Source organism: Macrobrachium nipponense, chromosome 5 (genome assembly GCF_015104395.2).
Source record: "Macrobrachium nipponense isolate FS-2020 chromosome 5, ASM1510439v2, whole genome shotgun sequence".
Classification (NCBI taxonomy): Eukaryota; Metazoa; Arthropoda; class Malacostraca; order Decapoda; family Palaemonidae; genus Macrobrachium; species Macrobrachium nipponense.
Genome location: NC_061107.1, coordinates 130,180,785 through 130,201,828, shown reverse-complemented (window position 1 = coordinate 130,201,828; position 21,044 = coordinate 130,180,785). Strand labels below are relative to the sequence as shown.

The window sequence follows — 21,044 nt, the reverse complement described above, 5'->3', positions numbered from 1 at the left end:
ACCGAGCGTCAGGAACGTGAACTTGCACCGAAGCGTCCACGCAAGTATCGAGCTCTCGCACCGCAAGCTTACGAGCGGGTAATACCGCTTCATGCGCCGAGCGGAGCAAAAATCCCTCTTCAACGTCCTCCAGAGAGCCGCTGGGGAGTCGCACGAACTCTAGCAGGCGAAGAAAGTGGAGAGATAGAAGAGCGAGGAGAGGGAGAGGGAGACCTTCTAGATCTCTTCACAGGCAGACAGTCATCCTTTCTCCTGGGACGTGGTTGCGTCCCTTTCTTAGCAAGAGCATCAGCAAGCTGTTGCTGCAAAGAGCGCAGGATCTTCTCAGTAGGAGAGGATTCCTTGTCAGGTGACGGGCTGATCCTGTGAGAAGGCGAGGGGCGAGGGGACGCCTTCTTCCTTCTCCCAGAAACTGCCGTAGCACGCACGCTCGAGAGCGACTGGGGCGCTCAACAAAGTCATCATCCGTATGACTCCTTACGCTTCTTTCTTCTGTGGCGGGAAGGCTGCGAACACACTCTCTGGCGATGATCGCCTCTCGAGAGCCAAAACTGGACGTGAAGCTCACGATCACCAACGCTCCTTTTCAGCGGGCGTGAAATAGAATGAGAGCTCCACCCCTTGTGCGGGGAGGAAGCCTCTGAAGAAGAGAAACACTCTTTCAGGAGGCGTGCACGCGCACGCTCCTTGGCAGTCCTGTGTAACGTCAACAGATACTGCCGAAGGCACGTCAGATCGGTGGGCGTTCCCCGTAACCCTCCTGCGGCTTTCAACATGCCCTCTCCCTGAAACCTGGGAGTCCGGCAGCGGTCTAGGCCTAGAGGCGAAATGGGGCCGATCTGACGCACCCTCCACCAACGAAGGAGCACTGTCACTGCACTTTGCACCTTCACTTTTGCCTTCTAAGGCGAGCACTTTAGATTCTAAATTACGAATCGACTCTAAGATAAGTGTAAGGGTATTACCCTCTACAGACACTGTTTCAGGGCCCGAAGGCAACACTACAGGGTTAGGAGTAGTGATTAAAGGAGGGTTAGTAGGAGAAACATGAACTTACTGCCGTTTACCTGAAACGCTCCTGGAGGAAGACCTCCTTAACCTATCCCGTTCAAGCTTACGCAGATAGGACTCATACGCTCTCCATCCAGAATCAGAAAGACACTCGCATTCCTTGCAGCGACTTTCATACATGCAATCATGCTCTCTGCAACTCTTACACAAAGTATGAGGGTCTACTGATGCTTTCAGTAGCCTACCTCGACAATCACTCTTGGTACAAAACCTGGCGCTAGCCGAACTAGAACCAGACATCTTATTTAAAGAGAAATCAAGCCAAAATCAATCAAATCCACAATTAACGTGTGCCTAGCCACCGATCCAAAAGTCAAGATACCAAAAAATCAAAAAGGGGTACTTATAGTAGCCAAGTTTCCTAAATTCAAGACGGAGGTGCTGAAAACTGTGTTTACAACACCGGCGACAGAAAAATTATGAATAGAAAATGGGAATGATTCCTGATACCCGCCTCCCAGCGGCGGGAATGGGTACTAACCACCTGACTCCCACTACGTGTGTCGTAAGTTTTTTAATTTCTGTCGGACTTCGGAAAATACAGCTATATATATATCTGACAGGTAAGTTTCATGAACAAAGTAAATTGTATTTTTCGTAACTATACAAACCTGAGGTCCTTTACATAAGGAATTACTTTCAACGTAGGCTAGAATACGGCCATTAAATTCTTGAAAAAGGTACTTAGGCAGTACCTGCCGTCTGGTAGGCGGGTACGCCCACCTGCCCAGATGTAAACACTCCACTTTGCCTTTTGGCCCAGGTTTCAGATTGAGGGGTGGCATGCAGTGGGTATTAATGTCAAGGTCCTCAGGTTTGTAAAGTTAGGAAAACTACAATTTACTTTTAAAAATTGTGATTTGTTCCTACACGATATACAAACCCTCAGGAGCCAGGTAAGCAAACACAACCTGTGAGCATCCACCACCAGTCCAAGGAAAAGAAGTTCCAAGGACCTGTGGGCAGACCTGACGGAAGAAAGATATGGTCGCAATGAGAACTCGTCTATTTTCCGGTCCGACATATTCTTCAGAGTGATGAAATGTACCCAGACACTGGATATATTCTACTGCAGAGAAGCCTCTCACGATCTTGTAAGACTCAGAGAAAGATGTGTACAGACAGTTCCTGGTTATCGGCGATCCGGTTTTATGGCGTTAAAATCGGTGATCTATGGCGCCATAGTGAGATGAGCTCTAGTTATCAACACCATAAGGGTTCTTATGGCGCGCCATATAGTATACAGTACATAAGCCCTTATACATCAATGGCTCCAAATCTGTTGTTAAGCACGACAGCCCTTGATATTTAATGACAAACTATGAGCCATTTTGGTAGTAGTACAGAAAGAACTTTAAAACTTATTATCTGAGACTATTATTTTCATGAAAACCCTGAGCACACACAAGTCCTTGGGGAATTTTAATATCATGCATCTCTTATCAATAGAGGATATTTTTGTCAAGCTGCCATGGTAGGGAAATAAAGTTTTGTTGCACACTAGCACACACCAGTGCGCATAGAATGGAAAAAGCAGAGAGCTTGACAAGGAACAGGGGCAGCACACAAAATGCTGGGAGGTAATTTTCTTTCTTCTTATAATGCCCTTTCCACAAACAGGAAAGAAAATAAAGGCAGCTTTGCTCAATTCTCAAGGGAGTCTAATTAGTAGCTAGCAGAAAATGCTGGCATATCAAATCAACTTCCCTATGGATGTAATGTACAATATTTCTTTATGCCAACAAGATGGAAACTTACCTATTGTCATTTAGCAGCTGGACACTAAAAATATTAGGATTTTCAATGGCTGGAAAACTGCAGCACTTGCTGGATGAGCAACATAGTGCCTAGAGGATTTGAGAGAATGTTTCTCATCCATGTGCTGAGATGAGAAAGGCACAGTTACGAAAAAGTCCACTTAAGATTACTGTCTCACTTTTAACAGAACTTTGTTCATCAAGATTCTATTTAACTTTTAACTATGGAGCTATCATTACCACCTTATCTATTATAATATATCAGTCATATTCATAACACACTACTACTTAAAATGTATCAAATTTAAAAATTATTTTGGTATTGGCAATGATCATGAACATCATTACTGTTTACAGTATTGGTTGCAGTGCATTTTCTACAATTACTATAATAGAAAGCTATAAAGAGAAGCAGCAGCACTTGACTGAATATAACCAAGAGTTCAGTAAAGGTGTTGAAAGTGTCCAACACCCTTGTTTCTCTCTCTCTCTCTCTCTAATTAAAAATGACATGATGTTATGTAGAAATACCATTGCGTTAAGTATGCAGTTCTGATATGACACCATTAAAGCCCTCTTGGCTAAACTACATTCTTTTTTTGGGGGGAGCGGGAGATGGAGTTACTCTTGTTAAGCAATATTAAAGGCTTAGGAACTCCAAAATGTGATTCTAACTAACAGGCTTCTTGTTTTTGCCACACTGATGTCCTCAGCCTGGCTTTACTGCTACTGAAATTGGTGGGGGTAAGGTGGGCCAGTTGAGACTGATGAGTGGAAGTGAAGTAGATTTGCTCGTGGAAAGCATGTACAGCTAACGAAAAGCTCTACTTGAAAGATTTTTTTGGTTTATCTTTAATGTTTGCATGTTTTTTTAGTGTTTATCCTAATGCTAATATGTATACATATATATATATATAGTACTCATTACTTTAAAATTTCTTTATAAAAAGAACCCTAAGATATAATATAATCAAACTGCATTTCACCAAACAACCTTTTCCACAATGAACAGGTAAATGACTGAAGGGGTTGTTTAACAACAGTGATGTCCGTCACTTAGTTATCCTCACACAAATGATAACAGCAAAAGGAATTTCTGTTTGTATAACATTAAAACTATCATTACGATTAATATCAGAAAATACAAGCCAAGTAGAAAATTATTTTTATCCATAACATAACATGCATATAATAATTGTTATTGTAATGAATGGCATGTAGAGAATAACCTCTATACAGTACATTAAAGAGGGAACATGAATACATAATACAGTGGGCCCCCCGTATTCGCATTCTCCGGATTCGCGGCTTTCTCTCGGGAACGTTTCCCCGCATTATTCGCAGGAAATTCACGCATTCGCAGTATTTTTCTATGAGAAATATCCACAAATTCCTGGTTTTTTGATCAATTTCATCATAAAATGCACTTTTTGTGATAAAACTATTAAAAAAACCAAGTATGAAAATTTTTAGTGGTTTTTCTTGAGTTTTAACTAACAAAATAGGCTGTTTTTAGCGTTTTTATAGGGGTTCTAAACATTTGCGGGTTCTAACTATTCACGGGCGGGTCTGGTACGCATCCCCCGCAAATACGGGGGGACCACTGTACCTCTGAATATAAATACTAATCGTTATCATTGGCAAACAAATTAACTTTACCATATGAGAAGGGTTAAAAGTCTACACCAAGTTTGAGAGTCCTTCTTCACTTTCTACTGCTCGCTTGGAATTTTCTCTGTCCCTAGTTTTGTTTCTTTTTGATTCATCAGTCATGTCCAGTCTCTCTCTCTCTTTCTGTGTGTGTGTGTGTGTGTGTGTGTGTGTCACTCCAACCACACTTAAAGACTCCTCCCACTAAAACAACCCTGGAGCTGACTGGTGGAACTCGTCCTAACAAAGGCACTGTTACCATATAATTTTTCTAAAGTCTCTCATCAAGACGTAACAGGTGGACTTGTTTGCAACTGTACATACTATATAAACCTTCTCCCTATGGTTCATTAAGATGTCGGTATACAAATCCAGTGGAATTCTTTTATATGTTTTGGAACCCAGCTGTCTTCAAAAAATATATAATTTTTCAATTTTCAATATTATTAATCAAGTATGCTTGGAATGAATATTTCCAAGAAATTTAAGATATGACATTTATTTATTGTGTCAATACAAATAACTGATCAAAATATACTCCAACCATCAATGGCCTCAATAACACAGTGGCTAAATCAGTCAAATAAAAATTATCATTATTCATGTCCTGTTCAATGTCACTATCAACATAAGTGAACACAAAAGCAACGGATTAGTAGTTCCATTTAGGCATGAGATCTGGGAGACCAGCTTGACAAGGGTACAATATGATATGGTCTATTTTAAAATTCAATATTGCCATCTTATTTAAGTAGAGTACTACTAAAGAAAAATGAGTGAATCCCTGTTCTTACTAGAAAAATTTGTAACCTGCTTCTGTTCTCTCTCCACTTAATTTCTCTTTTTCACCAAATACAAACTTCTTTAAAAACTGTCACAAGTGATCATAATGAAAGATTAGTTTTATCCAACTAGCAATGAAACAACTAAAGTCATCAATGACAAAATGATGATTGTTTGCAACAGTATTCATCCCTCTCCAAATACTAGTGAGTTTCAACAATGTTTACAAAACAAGATCTCTTGTGTGCAAGCATTAATGAAACTGCAATAAGCCCAAACGTTAAGCCTATTAAATGTCTGTGGCCCTGAACAGAACTGTGAAAGGGCTGCAATCATTACTTGCACTAAAGCCACTTTACAAGGATACATCCTAACCTAACTTCACCTACAACTTAGTAAATTTACTAACCACGAAATACCCGCTTGGACCTCTCACATCCTAGGCTATATGAACTTTTCTGAGAAACAAGCATAAGAAAATAGCTGCTAATCTCCTCTAGAAATAACAATCTGCAACTTGCAGAATGTTCTATTTGATATATATAGCATGCTCATTACTATACAATTTTATTTGTATTTTTTACTAGTCTGCCAATGCTGGAAAGAAAAAAAACATTTCTACAACACAAAGTGAAGTTCAGACAATGATTTTACAAATATGTATGTATATCTCACCTGATATGGATGGAAAAATGCATGTGGGTTATGTACAGCCAAAGCACTGGCACTATGGACAAAATGTACTAAAAGAACACAAGTTACAATGAAGTACTATTCTGAATTTATCTGACTAAGTATGCTAGACTTTGCTGTCACAACCCTAGCTAGACAAGTGGCCATGTTGTAAATGAGCGATATGAAAGACTGACATTTTACCACTGCAATATGATAAAATTAAAATTTTGCAAGTTTTCTATACAACACCATAATGCTTCTGAAATCTTTAATATAAAAAAAGACACTGCATATTTGTTTTGTTAAAAATAAAAAATAAAAATTCAGAAATATATCCTAACCTACTCTCTCTTAACCTAACTCTATACGTACTATAATATAACGTAAGGTACTGCATCCAACCTAACCTGGGGAGGGGGCAAACTTTTCCTCAAATGATCCAATGCATAACAAGACTCCAGGTTAAGCATCATACCTAACTGAGAAGGCCCCATACCCTTCAGCCTTAACCAGACACAGCATCCAACCTGACCAGCAGTATTAATTTAATTTGGAAATAATATGGCATTTTAATTCTTTATTAATGTGGAATTCACCATTCAACAGCTTTAATGGGAAAATAACAATAATTTTGATCATTACTGCACGATCCTAGGGGAGTTACACAGCATTATTCACGATTCTCCTGCTGATCATATTTGTATACTAATTGGGGATCTTAATTCCCACCCCACAAACAATTTTCTAATGAACTTACTCGCTTCTGTCAAAATCATGCTCTCCAAATTAGCGATGTAATGCTCTCCCTCCTTCATCCTATTCATAAGTATATAATAGAGCGGACGCAATTACAACCTCCTGGCTGGACCACTGCATCACATCTCCACAACTTCATGATTCTATTATGACCTGCAATATTCGCTATGATCTTGCAAAGGGCTATGATCACATCCCATTACAGGTGTCATTCAGTACCCTCATCCCTCCCTACCATGAACCCCCTAACTAACCGCCCACCAGCAGTAAACTAGGATCCTAAAAACCAACAGAAAACAAGATACTTTAGGGCAACCACGGAAACCAGGTTGCGGTCAGTAGTTCAACCAGCAGACGCCTTTGCACTAACACAAATTGTAGAAATGACCACCACAGGAGGGATCTGAAGGAATTCTATTCGAACATAATCTCGGCTATGCTTGCTTCGGGCAGGGATGCTATAGATTTCATCAAGGTAATTCTCGTAATATACCTGGATGGAATGACTTGGTTAAAGATCTGTATACTTACATACTCACGAGAAATGCTTTTACTGTGGAGGCAAAATGGTAACCCGATGGAAGGACGCTGCATTACTAATGAGACAGGCAAGAGCGCTGTTCAAACTTGATCTTAAGCACAGAAGATTAAATGAAAAACAACTCAGAGCCGATGCAACGTCTAAAAACTTTGAATCTGGAGATTATCCTTGTCTTTGGAAAGATATCCAGTCCTTAAATCCCAAAACTAAAAAGCTATCACAAAAAGCAGTCGGAGACAAAGCTGTCACAAGTATGTGGGGCGATCACCTCAACAATATCCTTAATTACATAAATGATCAAGATTCACGAAGGGATGTAGATAACCTCCTTACTGACAACATTCAATTTCATTTTGCAGACCGTATTATGCCAGGTAACATCAGCGATGCCATAAACAGCCTAACTAATAATAAATCACCCGGCTGTGATGGTCTTCCCGCAGAGGCTTTCAAACTCTGTCATCCGATAATTTACATTTTGCTAGCTACTTTATTCAATGTGTGCATAATTCACCAGTTTCTTCCCGACTCCCTACTCTTAGTTCACTTGATACCATTAATCAAAAAGCTAAAGGACGCAGATGACCCTGGTAACTACCGGCCGATTGCAATCACAATGATCGCATCGAAGATACTAGAGTCGGTTCTTCTAGTGAGTCTTCTCCCCTTTCTACACACCACTGACAACCAGTTCGGATTTAAAGCAAACCACTCAACCGACACCTACATCTACATACTGAAAGAATTGCTGAACTACTACCTATCATCAGCCTCTCCTGTTTTTCTTTGTTTTATAGCTGTGAGAAAAGCATTTGACAGAGTAAACTACCTGAAGCTCTTCGTGAAGCTGCATAAAAGAGCCACACCCCTATATATAATTGGCATTTAACATTGTTGGTTCTCCAGACAGCAATTCTGTGTCAAATGGGGTAACATATTATCGGGCTTCGTCAAGGGGGCATTCTCTCTCCATACTTGTTTAATACATACACAGATGCTTTGAATGTCAAATTGAACTCACTCCCAATCGGATGGACTGTCAATGAAACAACTATAAACAACCTCTATTATGCCGATGATATGGTTCTGATTTCCCAATCAGTGCAAGGTCTCCGACGACTCATCGACACTTGCCGCCAATATGCAGAGGAATTTGATATAATTTACAACAAAACGAAGACCCAGTGCATGTTGCTGCTCCCGAGATCGCTTAAGCATATTGCAGAACCACAAGTTTTCCTCAGAAACCATATACTGGAATTTGTGCACGAATTTCCATATTTGGGTCACATTATCATCAACAACCTAAAAGATGCAGCAAACATTAAACTGAGGCGTCGTAAGCTATGTGCAACTGGCAACATGATTGCAAGGAGGTTTGCCTTCTGTCACCGAGACGTGAAACTGCTGCTCTTCCGCTCATACTGCTACAGCATCTATGGGTATTCCCTCTGGACGAACTATACCCAAGAGACCATGAGACGTATCACTGTTGTGCACAATGACATTCTGAGACGCCTCACAAACACTCCACGCTACCACTCCGCCACACAGATGTTCATAGAAAACCACCTGGACAATCTAATAATCATTGTAAGGCGAACAATGTCCAGTCTGGTAACCCGAGTGAGAAAGCAGCAACTCGCTCATACAAAGCATCCTAAGGAGTGAAGCAAGAAGAAGATCTAAATTGCGGGAAAGATGGGAAAATGAGGCCTTTTTCCCCTACAGGGCTTAATCTCTATATTGGCATGATGTCATCTGCAGATTCTGTCATTACTATCATATTTATTGCTGATATTTTACTTTTTCATTATTACTGTGAATTCTATCAAGTTAGTTTTTTTTTTTTTTACATTCAATTTGCATATTTAGCTCTCTGGACCTGACTACTGTAACCACCTAAGATCTCTAGTTGAAATTTAAGTTATATAATCTGTGCACTAACTGTTATATATAACTCTCAATGCATTTTTTTCTCACCAATATTATCATAAGTGCCAATTATTCATTTTTTTTATTAGCCTATGTTGTCTCATGTATCTAGATTGTGTATGTTACTGTCTGTATTTTGTATACCTATTCCATGTACCTATATGGCCCTGAGCTGAAATAAAGGATATTATTATTATTATTATTATTATCAACCACTCTTGTATTTTGGACTTATAAAACACCATTGCCTTATTGTTAAGTCGTGCTTTCAATGTTTCTGATGTTTGTTTTGTTAATAACTGACCACACCACCTACCCTGACCTACAGTCCCTACCCTGGTGCATGATAGTATACGAGGTTAAGCAGAACATTCCATAAACCTACTTTAATCTAAATGAAACTAACAATGAGATTAAGGAACTTAGATTTCACCCATTTAGTGTTCCCCCCAGCCAAAATCCGTGCTTTCCTCTAAAGATACTTATTTGGTAATAAAACAAGCACCACAAACGTTCAAAGCACACAAAACCAAGGGAAAACGGTATTTTCAAGTACAAAATGTAATTAAGGTTTAACGGAAATTACCTAAGTAATACTACTTATCAGAGGATTACCCAGTTGGGCAATCAGGACTGCAATTAATACCACTGTTAGCTACCTGCTACTACTAGTAAAGTAGGTAGTAACTACCTACTTCTCATACAATTACAACCTAGCTCGGCTAACCTACCTTACACTTACTTTTTGCAATACCTAAAGTTGTGTGCGGAAGCACAATGTGCACATTTCGAAACCTGGTTTAAATTAATTTTATAATCAATTAAAAGCAGCTGACTGTTTACTTGAGTAACCGATGATGATAAAATCTCAAAAACACTTTTCCTTTCGACGTGGGGGCGAGGGCAATGGACCTCTTCCGAACAGGTATATAAACCATATTACTTCTGTTTACTAGGTAGCCTATGGACATCTACCCAACAACGGCAATGTCATTTTAAATCATACGAGACATGCGATGCGACTCCTAAAAGCCAGTCTTAACACCTTGAGTTGTAGTCTCTCGCTAATGAATTTTAAACAACTAGAACAGACTGTCCTGAAAACCTGCTAGCCTACACCGGTAAGCAAATATACATTAAGAAATTGAAGTTGACTCAATTAAATGAGTCACCGAACTGTACACTCAATGTCAACTGTTGCCTGTGCCATTCATCGCAGGTATGTAACGCATGTAAACACACACTCACCTGGAACGAGAGTTTCCTTTTCTACATTCCTTGACAATTCCATCATAGCTTAAGAAAACAACACAGCACACCTACACATCTCAACTGCTAACACAACTCTGTCGCAAACAGACACTCTGAGGGAATCGAGAAGCGCATCGGATCGCCTCTCGCTCAGTGACAGCTGCAAAGAGCACATTCCAATCCTACTCGCTTCTGTCATGACTACGAGCCTAAATAAAATCTCATTGATTGACACTCGCCACATCGTTATATCGAAGACAGTTCAAGAACGCCACAAATTTGGTTTAATAAATAAATTTTCTACTCATAAGAAGTAATAAAATAAACTTCCAGAGAGTGTTTGCGATGATATGATAAAGTTCGTAAAGACCATATTTCCTTTAGTAATTTAGTTTTTTTATCGATGATTAAGAAGCTAATGAGTAATTTTATATGATTATAGTATAAAACACTTATAATGTGACAGTGAACGTTTGCATATTTCAAAATAATACGAGCCTATTCATTTTCGGGACCATTAGGGAATAGGGAGAACAGCAGTTGGCGAGTTGGTGTTGCAGCAGGTTGGTAGAGGTTGTGCGGAGTGGTGGGGACGGAAGGTCAACAGTGTCACGAAAATGGAAAGAAAGTATATGATCAAAGGGACTCTGAACTTCATATTGTTACTGATAGGTAAGTGTCTTGACGGTTACATGTTTTAATAAGAATTATCAAATGCCACTGTTGTCTGTGACTTAATCGCAGCTGTTATATAGATATGCTTGCACTGCAAGTGGGCTGGGCCTCTGGATTCGTACCTTAGCTAGTAGATAGCGTGTCTAAAAGCTTCCGTCATTTCCATTTAAAGTACAGCAGTTTAATCGCCTCTTTAATGTATATTGTCCTGTTGAGCCTTTTATCAATGAGGTTTTAGAAGTTTTGGCCTCGAACGCCAAATTTTTAATATAAATTACTAGGTAGGTATACTAAGCTTTTTCTCTTAAACCCATGGGCTAGTAGTATGCTTGTTAAGCCTATCGAAAGCCAATCGCAAATAGTAGCTATTAGGTACTACTAGCTACCTATTTAGGAGTGCCTACTACTATTTGTTGGGTGCGCAATATTGCTAGAATATAAATTAGCTATTAGAAGCAAGTTTCATGATGTCTTCTTTCATGTTATAGTTCAATTACTGTAGTCAAGGTTGTCTAGCTTACTACTACCAATAGCTTAGTCTCATCATAGCTTAGCCTAGACTGATTCTCAACCTTAACCTGGATCGTTAAGTGGATTAAATATAGGATAAGATAGGTATAGGCTATATATAGTATAGCTAGCTACTATACCTATTGTATTTTGTTGGGGAGTTTTGTCAATTTGCAATACTAGTTTGCAGATCTTTTATTTCTTTTGCACCATTATATTTCAAAAAGAATCTCGTGATTCTTAGACTAAGGTACTAGGTAGGCAGTCATTTAACGTTTCTTAGTGTCTGTTGGGATATACCTAACCTGGTAGAACCCTAATGTGTCATTTAGGCATACTGAAAGAAAGCAGTTTTAATAGAAAGTAGTTTTAATTTTTGTCGATAATTCTAAAGAATAACTCCGCACGGATGCAAGGAACGCGACCGCGAATACGACATCCACTAGGGATTGGGGCGCCCGGTGTATTTTGCCATGGTTAGCACTGGCCCCTGGGGGTTAATTACAGTCGACCTCCCAAAAATAATGGTAAATTCTTAATAGTAAGCAACCCGGAGACTACAGGAAACTGTAATATCCAAAGAAATACCCGACGCGGAGTTATTATTTAGATTTACCTTTTTGTCTGTTGTTGAGCACTTAGGTAATAGGGCTTTTCTGTTGTGAACACTGATTAATTCAAATCATTCACTTCAGTACCCTTGGAATTGGCTATGATGTTCTTATTTGATAGGTGAAGGATAGCCAGCCTTTTCCTTCTATGACTTCACTATGAACTCTTCAGCTATGAGGTACACTATGACATAACTTTGTATCATATTGCAATTACTATCAAATTGCCTAAAAACGATATCGTGGAGAGAAAAAATAAGATTATTGTTTTCAAGGCATAGGAAGACTCTTGAGTGCTATGTTACTGCTTCAAAGTAGTTATTTTTTCTTATTCCAACAGTAGCTAACTGATAGGCTACATACTAAAATAGATTCACATCAGCTGTGAAACTGATGTTTAGGCCTACCCCTTACAATGCTCCTTATTGGCTGTTGTTAAACCAGTTAGGTACAGGTCTGGAAACTCTCAGTCTCGCTCGAGAGTTCACAGAGTGAGGATATATGTTCCGACCTCTTTTTCAAAAATTATAACTTTCATTACATCTCAGTTATACCTGCAGAAAAAGAGTGTTTCCGAATTTCATCACTAAGCATCTTCAAGCCAATGATTAAGGATTATAATAATATAAGAATTATGTACTTCAGTAAAGTTAATATTAATATATTTATAATGAAATAAACATGAAATTCTAGATATAAAATATATTCTTTCATTCCTTACGTGAGATCACAATGCATTCATCATTTTTCGTCTTGTGTTTCATACAGTTTTGTAGCTTAAATGTCATGGAAGACAATGCTACCAAAAAAATTATAGGTAGGGCTATCAATATGAAAATAACAAGCAAAAGATTAAGAATATCAATCTCTCTTTTATCTTCGTGTAGTCAGGTGTTGCTCGCGTGATCACTTAATGACGTCTTCATCATGATCATGACCCCTCATAGAAGTCTTATTGGGGAAAAGAATATTAAGAGTTCATTATCATCACCCTTTCATGTCCTGTAGTGGTAATCCTATATGAAGAAAATCCTTACTGTGATATTGATACCTTAATTTATCCCATTGATTTTTCTTTCCTACAATCAGTCTTCCTATATCTTGCTCAATATTCCTTTTTATCATGGTATGGACACCTGTTATGAAGGGAGGAACTCTCACGAACCCCGAGAGAGAGGTCCACTCCAAGTTTGATATAATGATAAACAAAAAAGAATTCAACACCAACAGTTGAAACTGGGGATACGAATATAGAAAGATGCACAAACACAACAAAAGTTTATTTACAAGCTTACTAACAAAGATAAATGCAGAATGGTATCTCCTATTTACATAAAAAAGGCAAAATCTTAAAATGCATGAACTGGGGAAGAAGTGAGGTAATTCAAATACTTGCTGGCCAGTTTTGCGACTCGAAGCGATGGCTTCACAAAGGAGAACTGTAATTGTAGACGTCTTCTTGACACCATATTGCAGAAAACAATGTCTATTCTTGATACTTGAAGGTCAGGAACTCCTCAAAACCTCTTGTAAAACATTTCTTCTCTGAAGTTTTGCTCTACGTCGAAATGCCTCTGTCATCCACTCGTGACGACGACTTGACCAGAATTCAACCAACTCTCGAGCGACTTTTCCTCTCTGATCCTTCGTTGATTCCTTCTTCTCTTATCTCTCTCTGATGATCTCTGCTGCTGATCTCTCACTGATAATCTGATCTGTGGCTCTTACTGACGATCTGCTTCCTCCTTGCTTCGTCAGTCGTATTTATACGGTGACCTGGGGGCGTGGCCTACGGGGGAGGCGGAGCACGAACGTCACAGGCTCCCGAGATTACTAGAACTTCTTAGAAGGATCTGGACAAAGTATTACATCAGAAATCGCTGCGTTCCTCACGTCACGTCGGCGCCTGTCAAGTTCCACAACACTCCTTCTGATTCTAGAACCATCATGAGAACAGGCACCTCCAACACAAGCGCGAATGCCTCCTTGCTGCAGAACTTTTTGAAGATGCGTTTTCCTTTCCTTATCTTTCTTTGCTATAAAGCAATTACCATGACAGGAAGACATACGATGGAAATGGAAGTGTGGGTTAGAAGGAAGAAGGGAAGACCAAGAAAGAGATGGTGTGATTGTGTAGGGGAAGACATGGTATTGAAAGGTATAAATGAGAACGAGGCACAGGACAGAAATCGATGGAGACGACTCATTCATAATGGTGACCCCATATAAAAATGGGTTTAAGCTAGGAAGAAGAAGAATTATATAATTATAATGATACAATTTTCTTCTTAATTCTTATATCAATATATTCCTTAAATCATTGGCTTGAAGATGTTTAGTAATGAAATTTGGAAACACTCCTTTTCTGCAGGTAAAACGGAGGTATAATGAAAGTTATAATTTTTGAAAGAGGAAGGAACGTACATCCTGCCTATGTGAACTCTCAAGCAAGACTGAGTTTCCAGCCCTGTGATTGACTTATTAACTGTAATCAGGAGCGTTGTAGGGGAAGGGCCTAGACATCACATGCACGGCTATTGTGAATCTATGATAGTTATATTGTAATATGGATGAATATGTAAATGGAGAAGTGATATAATTTTCTCTGCAGTACTAGTTAATATCATTAAAGTTAGCTATTACATTAAATGAGACTTAAAGTGAATTTGACATCACTTGCTGTGTACATAATATACACTTGCTGTGTATATATATATAATAATATATATATATATATATATATATAATATATATATATATATATATATATATATATATACATACATACATACATACATACATACATACATACATACATACATACATACATACATACATACATACATACATACATACATACATACATACATACATACATACATACATACATATATAGGTTAAGAATTTGGCTCTAGGATAGGTTTATGTAAAAGTTGAAAAGTTGCTGCCCACATGGTAGTCATTGGGTGTTCGTATTTCAAAGTTGTATGTGCCAGAATTAATAATACGTACTGTAGATTTAATTGTCCTTTGTAGCCTAGGTTTGTGTGTCAGTGCTGTTCATGCACTATATCTAAACAATCAATTACTCCACCAAATCAGCTTGCCTATGCAAGCTTGTGATACTAGTGTATATTACAAGCAAGAGATTTCAGACTTCACAGCAGATCTGAGGTGTATCAGCAACTTAGTAGCAACTCATGATATGTGAAAGTTTCCAAATTTTCCTTCCATAAAGAGTAGCTTAAGCTACACTTGCAATGGCATATCTAATGCATGGATAATTGTGTTTTGGGGTTGTAAAATCTTGTCTATTCAGCTGACTAAGACAGTCCAGGTTGTCATGCAGGTTTCTGCCCCAGTAGAGCCTGTGTTCATGGTTCATTATCTGCTGCTATGCCAGCTGCGCTCTTGGCGTGTCAGCGTAGAGCCGTGACTACCATAGATCAGTGCTGCAAGCCTTGGTATCTTGGGTGACCCAATTTTTTTAGTAGTATTTCTTGACCACTTATCTTCAGCTTAGGGGCCCACTGCTGCTTTTCTTAATTGGGAGGTCTACCCTAATGACGTTACAGTGGTCCCCCCGTATTCGCAGGGGATGTGTACCAGACCCCCGCCCCACGAAAAGTTAGAGAACCCAGAAATAGTTGGAACCCCTATAAAAATGCTTAAAACCTCCTATTTTGTCAGTTAAAACTCAAGAAAAACCCACTAAAAAATTTTATACCAGGTTTTTTAATAGTTTTATCACAAAAAGTCCATTTAAACACTTACGACACACGCAGTGGGAGTCAGGTGGTTAGTACCCATTCCCGCCGCTGGGAGGCGGGTATCAGGAATCATTCCCATTTTCTATTCATAATTTTTCTGTCGCCGGTGCTGGAAACACCTGTTTGCAGCACCTCCGTCCAGATTTTGGAAACTTGCTAGCTACTTGAGTATCCCTTTTGGTTTTTCTTTGGTATCTGAATTGGATCGGTGGCTTGGCACACGTTGACTTTGGTTTGATTTGAATTTGGTATTGATTTTTCTTTGATCAAGATGTCAGGGTCTAGTTCTGCTAGCGCTAGATTTTGTTCCATGTCTGAATGTAGAGGTAGGCTACTGAAAGCTTCAGTAGACCCACATTCTGTTTGTAAAGTTTGCAGGGGGAATGAATGTACGTTTGAAAGTCGTTGTAAGGAGTGTGAAAGACTAACAGAGTCGGAATGGAAGGCGTATGAAACCTATCTTAAGAAACTTGAGCGAGATAGGTTAAGGAGGTCTTCCTCCAGGATGTTTCAGGTAGGCAAGATTTAAATTATTCTCCTGCTAACCCTCCTTCTGTAGATTATGCTCCTACCCCTGTAGTGTTGCCTCCGGCCCCTGAGACAGTGTCGGTAGAAGGTAATACATTATCGCTAATTCTTGAATCGATTCGTAACTTAGAATCAAAAGTGTTAGCTCTGGAGAGCAAAAGTGAAGAGAAGTGCAGTGAAAGTGCCCCTTGTGTAGTGGAGGGTGCGTCAGATCGGCCTCATTCCGCCGCCTCTAGACCTAGACCTCTGCTTGACTCCCAGATTACGGGGAGAGAGCATGTCGAAAGTCGAAGGAGGGTTACGAGGAACCCCCACCGATCTGGCGTGCCTTCGGCAGCTTCTGACGAACCTACCCAGACTGCCAAGGAGCGTGCGCGTGCACGTCTTCTCAAGGAGTGCTTTTCTTCTTCTGAAGCTTCCTCCCCCCGCGGCAAGGGTGGAGCTCTCATAAAACCGCATCACGTCCGCTGAAAAGGACGGCTCGCGTTCGGGACGCTTCACGTCCAAGTTGTTCTCCGGAACTTTGCTCGTCGCCTGATAGTGCGTTTGCTGCTTTTCCTCCGCAGAAGAAGCGTAAGGATTATTCGGAGGCGGAGTCTTCCCTAGATGTTTCTTTTCGAGCGCCGCAGTCGCTCTAAGGTGCGTGAAGTGGCGGTTCCTGGGAGTAGCAAGAAGGCGTCCCCTCGCCACTCTCCTGCTCACAGGATCAGCCCCTCCCCAGAAAAGGAGGCTTCACCTACAAGCAAGATTCTCCAGTCTCTTCAGCAGCAACTTCGAGATGTTTTTCCTTCGAGAGAGACTGTTCCACGTCGCCGTAAGAAGGATGACAATCTTCCTGTGAAGAGGTCGAGGCGTTCTCCCTCCTCTCCTCGCTCGTTCTCTCTCCGTTTGAGTCTCCCTCTAGAGTTCGTTCTGCTCCCCAGCAACTTTCTAGAGGAGGCGAGAAATTCGTTTCTCGCTCTCGTGAAGCGGTTGTTTCGGCTTGCTACCGCTGCTACGAAACTTGTGGATAAGAAGCGAGTTTCTTTAGATGCCGAGCGCGCTGTGAAGGTCAAACGCGCTTTAGTGGACGCCGAACGTGACTCGGTGCAAGTTTCGTGAGCGCCAGTGGACGCTCAGCGAGTTTTAGTGGACGCTCGGCGCGCACCAGTGGACGCTCGGCGCGCATCAGTGGACGCTCGGCGCGCACCAGTGGACGCTCAGCGCGCACAAGTGGACGCCAGGTGTACACCTGCGGCGTTTGAGCGCGCTTCTGTCGGCGCCAGTAGATTGGCTTCGGACGCCAAACGCGCGCCTACGGACGTCAGTTTTCCACTTCCGCAAGCACAAGCGGAGGCGGGAACTCTTCCTGTTCGCCATTCTTTCTCTTTTGAGAAAGCTCGGGACACTTCTTTACTTCCTCCGACTTCTCCAGTGTCTGAAGAGGAAATTAGTGACGCTTTCGTCGAAGTGGACGAAGAACAGCAGTTGGCTCCAGTTTCGACGGACTACAAGGTTTTGACTCGTTTACTACAGTCAGTCTTTGCAGACACTTTACAACCTGAAGCTCCACGTACTCCTCCCTCTCAGTTTTCGTCTTCCAAAGCTGCTAAGATCTCGGGCTTTGTGAGAATGAAGAAGTCGCTTTCTACGAAGCAAGCTTTTAGAAAGGTCCATGATTGGATGGAAAAGAGGAAAGCTTCAGGCAAGACTTCTTTCGCTTTACCACCTTCAAGACTCGGTGGCAAAGCTGGTATGTGGTATGAGACGGGAGAAAACGTCGGAGTTAAGCTTCCAGCCTCAGCTCAAGGAGACTTTGGTAGCATTGTAGACGCCACCAGAAGATCTTTTTTGTCTTCCTCGAAGGTCTCGTGGACACATAGCGAGTTAGACTTTCACCTTAAAGGCCTCTTCAGGACACTAGAGGTCTTTAATTTTCTTGACTGGTGCCTGGGAGTATTGGATGCCAGGTCCAGGAGTTCTGATTCCATCAGTCTGGGGAGCTGTCCAGTGTATTGTCTTGCATGGACAAGGCCGTCAGGGATGGTTCTGAGGAATTGGCTGCTCATTTCAGCACGGGACTGCTTAAGAAAAGAGCACTTTTTTGCAATTTTACTGCAAAGTCGGTCTCACCAGCGCAAAAAGCGGATCTTCTTTTCGCTCCTTTCTCAGAACATCTCTTCCCCAGTCTATGGTAAAGGACATAGCTGCCAGTCTCCAGGAGAAAGCAACTCAAGACCTTCTGGCACAGTCTTCTAGGAAGCCTACTACTTCTTCGTCTTCTGGGTCCTCTGCTTTGAAGAAATCGAAGCCCTTTCGATCCGCTTCTTCCTCGAAGCCAGCCCCTCGAGGAAGAGGCTCTTTCAGAGGCAAGACTCCCGCTCCTTCCAAGAGCAAGAAGTGAGAGGGAAGTCCTTCAGACACCGGTAGGAGCACGGAGGAGCCAGGCTTCTACATTTCGCGAAAGCTTGGGAAGAGAGAGGTGCCGACGCTTGGTCTCTGGACATCGTCAAGAAGGGGTACAGAATTCCTTTCCTGATGTTACCCCCGCTGTCTTCGACACCAAAGGATTTGTCTCCGTCGTATCAGGGAGAAAAGCAGAAAGTGCTTCACGATCTACTAGATCAAATGATCGAGAAGCAGGCAGTGGAACAGGTCTTCGACCGGAGTTCTCCGGGGTTTTACAACCGTCTGTTCCTAGTGCCGAAGCAGTCAGGGGGTGGCGCCCCGTTCTGGATGTCAGCAGTCTAAATCGCTTCGTTACCAAGCAGAAGTTCAAGATGGAGACACCTCAATCCGTGCTTGCAGCTTTAAGACCGGGGGATTGGATGGTCTCGTTAGACCTTCAGGACGCATACTTTCACGTCCCCATCCATCCCCGATCAAGGAAATACCTGCGGTTTGTCCTGAAAGGGAAGATTTTCCAATTCAGGGCACTCTGCTTCGGTCTCAGCACGGCGCCGATGGTGTTCACCGTTCTTATGAAGAACGTTGCGAGGTGGCTCCATCTTGCGGAAATAAGGATCTCTCTCTACCTAGACGACTGGCTTATTCGAGCCTCATCGCAAGACAGGTGTCTGAAGGACCTTCACACGACTCTGTCGTTTTAGCGAAGTCCCTGGGACTTCTGGTGAATCTCGAGAAGTCGCATCTGACTCCTTCTCAATCCTTAGTCTATCTGGGGATTCAGATGGACTCAGTGGCTTTTCGGGCTTTTCCGTCCCAGGGGCGACAACTTCAATGCCTGGACAAAGTGTCGGCCTTTCTAGGGAAGGAAACATGCTCGGTGAGGGAATGGATGAGTCTGCTGGGGACCATTTCCTCACTGGAGAAGTTTGTTTCTCTGGGAAGGTTGCACCTCCGACCACTTCAGTTCTTCCTCTCAAGCAATTGGTCACGCAAACAGGATCTAGAAGAGGTCTTGTTTTTGACGGAAGAAGTGAAAAAGCACCTCAAATGGTGGTTGGATCCAAAGAAGCTTGCGGAAGGACTTTCGCTCAAGCTTCGGAACCCCGACCTAGTGTTGTTCTCCGACGCGTCCTCCACGGGTTGGGGAGCAACACTGGGAGGGAGAGAAGTGTCAGGCACCTGGAGAGGGGAACAGGTGTCCTGGCACATCAATCTAAAAGAACTCTCAGCGGTTTACCTTGCTCTAAGGTTCTTCGAGGAGGAAGTCTCCAGCAAAGTGGTTCAGATAAACTCGGACAACACCACAGCCTTGGCATACCTCAGGTAACAGGGGGGAACTCACTCTCATTCTCTGTTCGTCATCGCGAGGAATATCCTGATTTGGGCGAAGTCGCAAAACGTCACGATTCTGACAAGGTTTGTGTCAGGCGTGGAAAACGTGCGAGCGGACCTTCTCAGTCGGCAAGGACAGCTTCTGCCGACGGAATGGACCCTTCATCAGGAAGTATGCCAGGCGCTATGGAAGCTGTGGGGACGTCCTCATGTGGACGTTTTCGCAACTTCCCGAACGAAGAGACTTCCGCTGTATTGCTCCCCAGTTCTGGACCCGGGAGCAGTGGCAGTAGACGCCCTACTGTGGAATTGGTCGGGACTAGACATTTACGCTTTTCCCCCATTCAAAATCCTCGGGGAAGTAATGAGGAAGTTCGCTGCATCAGAAGGAGCGAGAATGACCCTCATCGCCCCCTTCTGGCCAGCGGCCGACTGGTTCACGGAGGTGATGTCCTTCCTAGTAGACTTTCCGAGGACTCTGCCCCTAAGGAAAGATCTACTCAGACAGCCCCACTTCGAGAGGTACCACAAAAACCTCCCCGCTCTGAGTCTGACTGCGTTCAGACTATCAAGAAGTTGGCCAGAGCGAGGGGTTTTTCAAGACCTGTGGCAACGGCGATTGCCACCGCAAGGAGGCCCTCCTCAATCGCAGTTTATCAATCAAAGTGGGCTGTCTTTAGAAGTTGGTGCAGAAGGAAGGGCATTTCCTCCACCTCAACCTCTGTGAGCCAGATAGCAGATTTCCTTCTTCACCTTAGGAAAGAAGCGAAACTAGCCGTTCCCACGATTAAAGGCTACAGAAGCGTGCTTT

At 41.9% G+C, this 21,044-nt stretch overlaps 2 protein-coding genes across 4 annotated transcripts in view; one reads left to right on the top strand and one right to left on the bottom strand.

Moving 5' to 3' along the window:
- The window catches only part of LOC135215650 (oxysterol-binding protein-related protein 8-like), a gene marked incomplete in the record, with an annotated part of 484,283 nt that extends 473,710 nt beyond the window's left edge, over window positions 1–10,573 (bottom strand). The window contains 1 exon segment of the mRNA XM_064250572.1: window positions 10,417–10,573. Coding sequence (XP_064106642.1) covers window positions 10,417–10,462 — 46 coding nt within the window.
- A 373-nt stretch (window positions 10,574–10,946) lies between these two features.
- LOC135215648 (phospholipid phosphatase 1-like) overlaps window positions 10,947–21,044 on the top strand; it is a 283,884-nt gene continuing 273,786 nt past the window's right edge. For all 3 annotated transcript variants that reach the window (XR_010314746.1, XM_064250569.1, XM_064250571.1), the window contains exon 1: window positions 10,947–11,091. Coding sequence is in view for 2 of the 3 variants with exons in the window: in XM_064250569.1 (XP_064106639.1) it covers window positions 11,037–11,091 (55 nt within the window). In the remaining variant the exon portion in view is untranslated. The remainder of the gene's footprint in view (window positions 11,092–21,044) is intronic.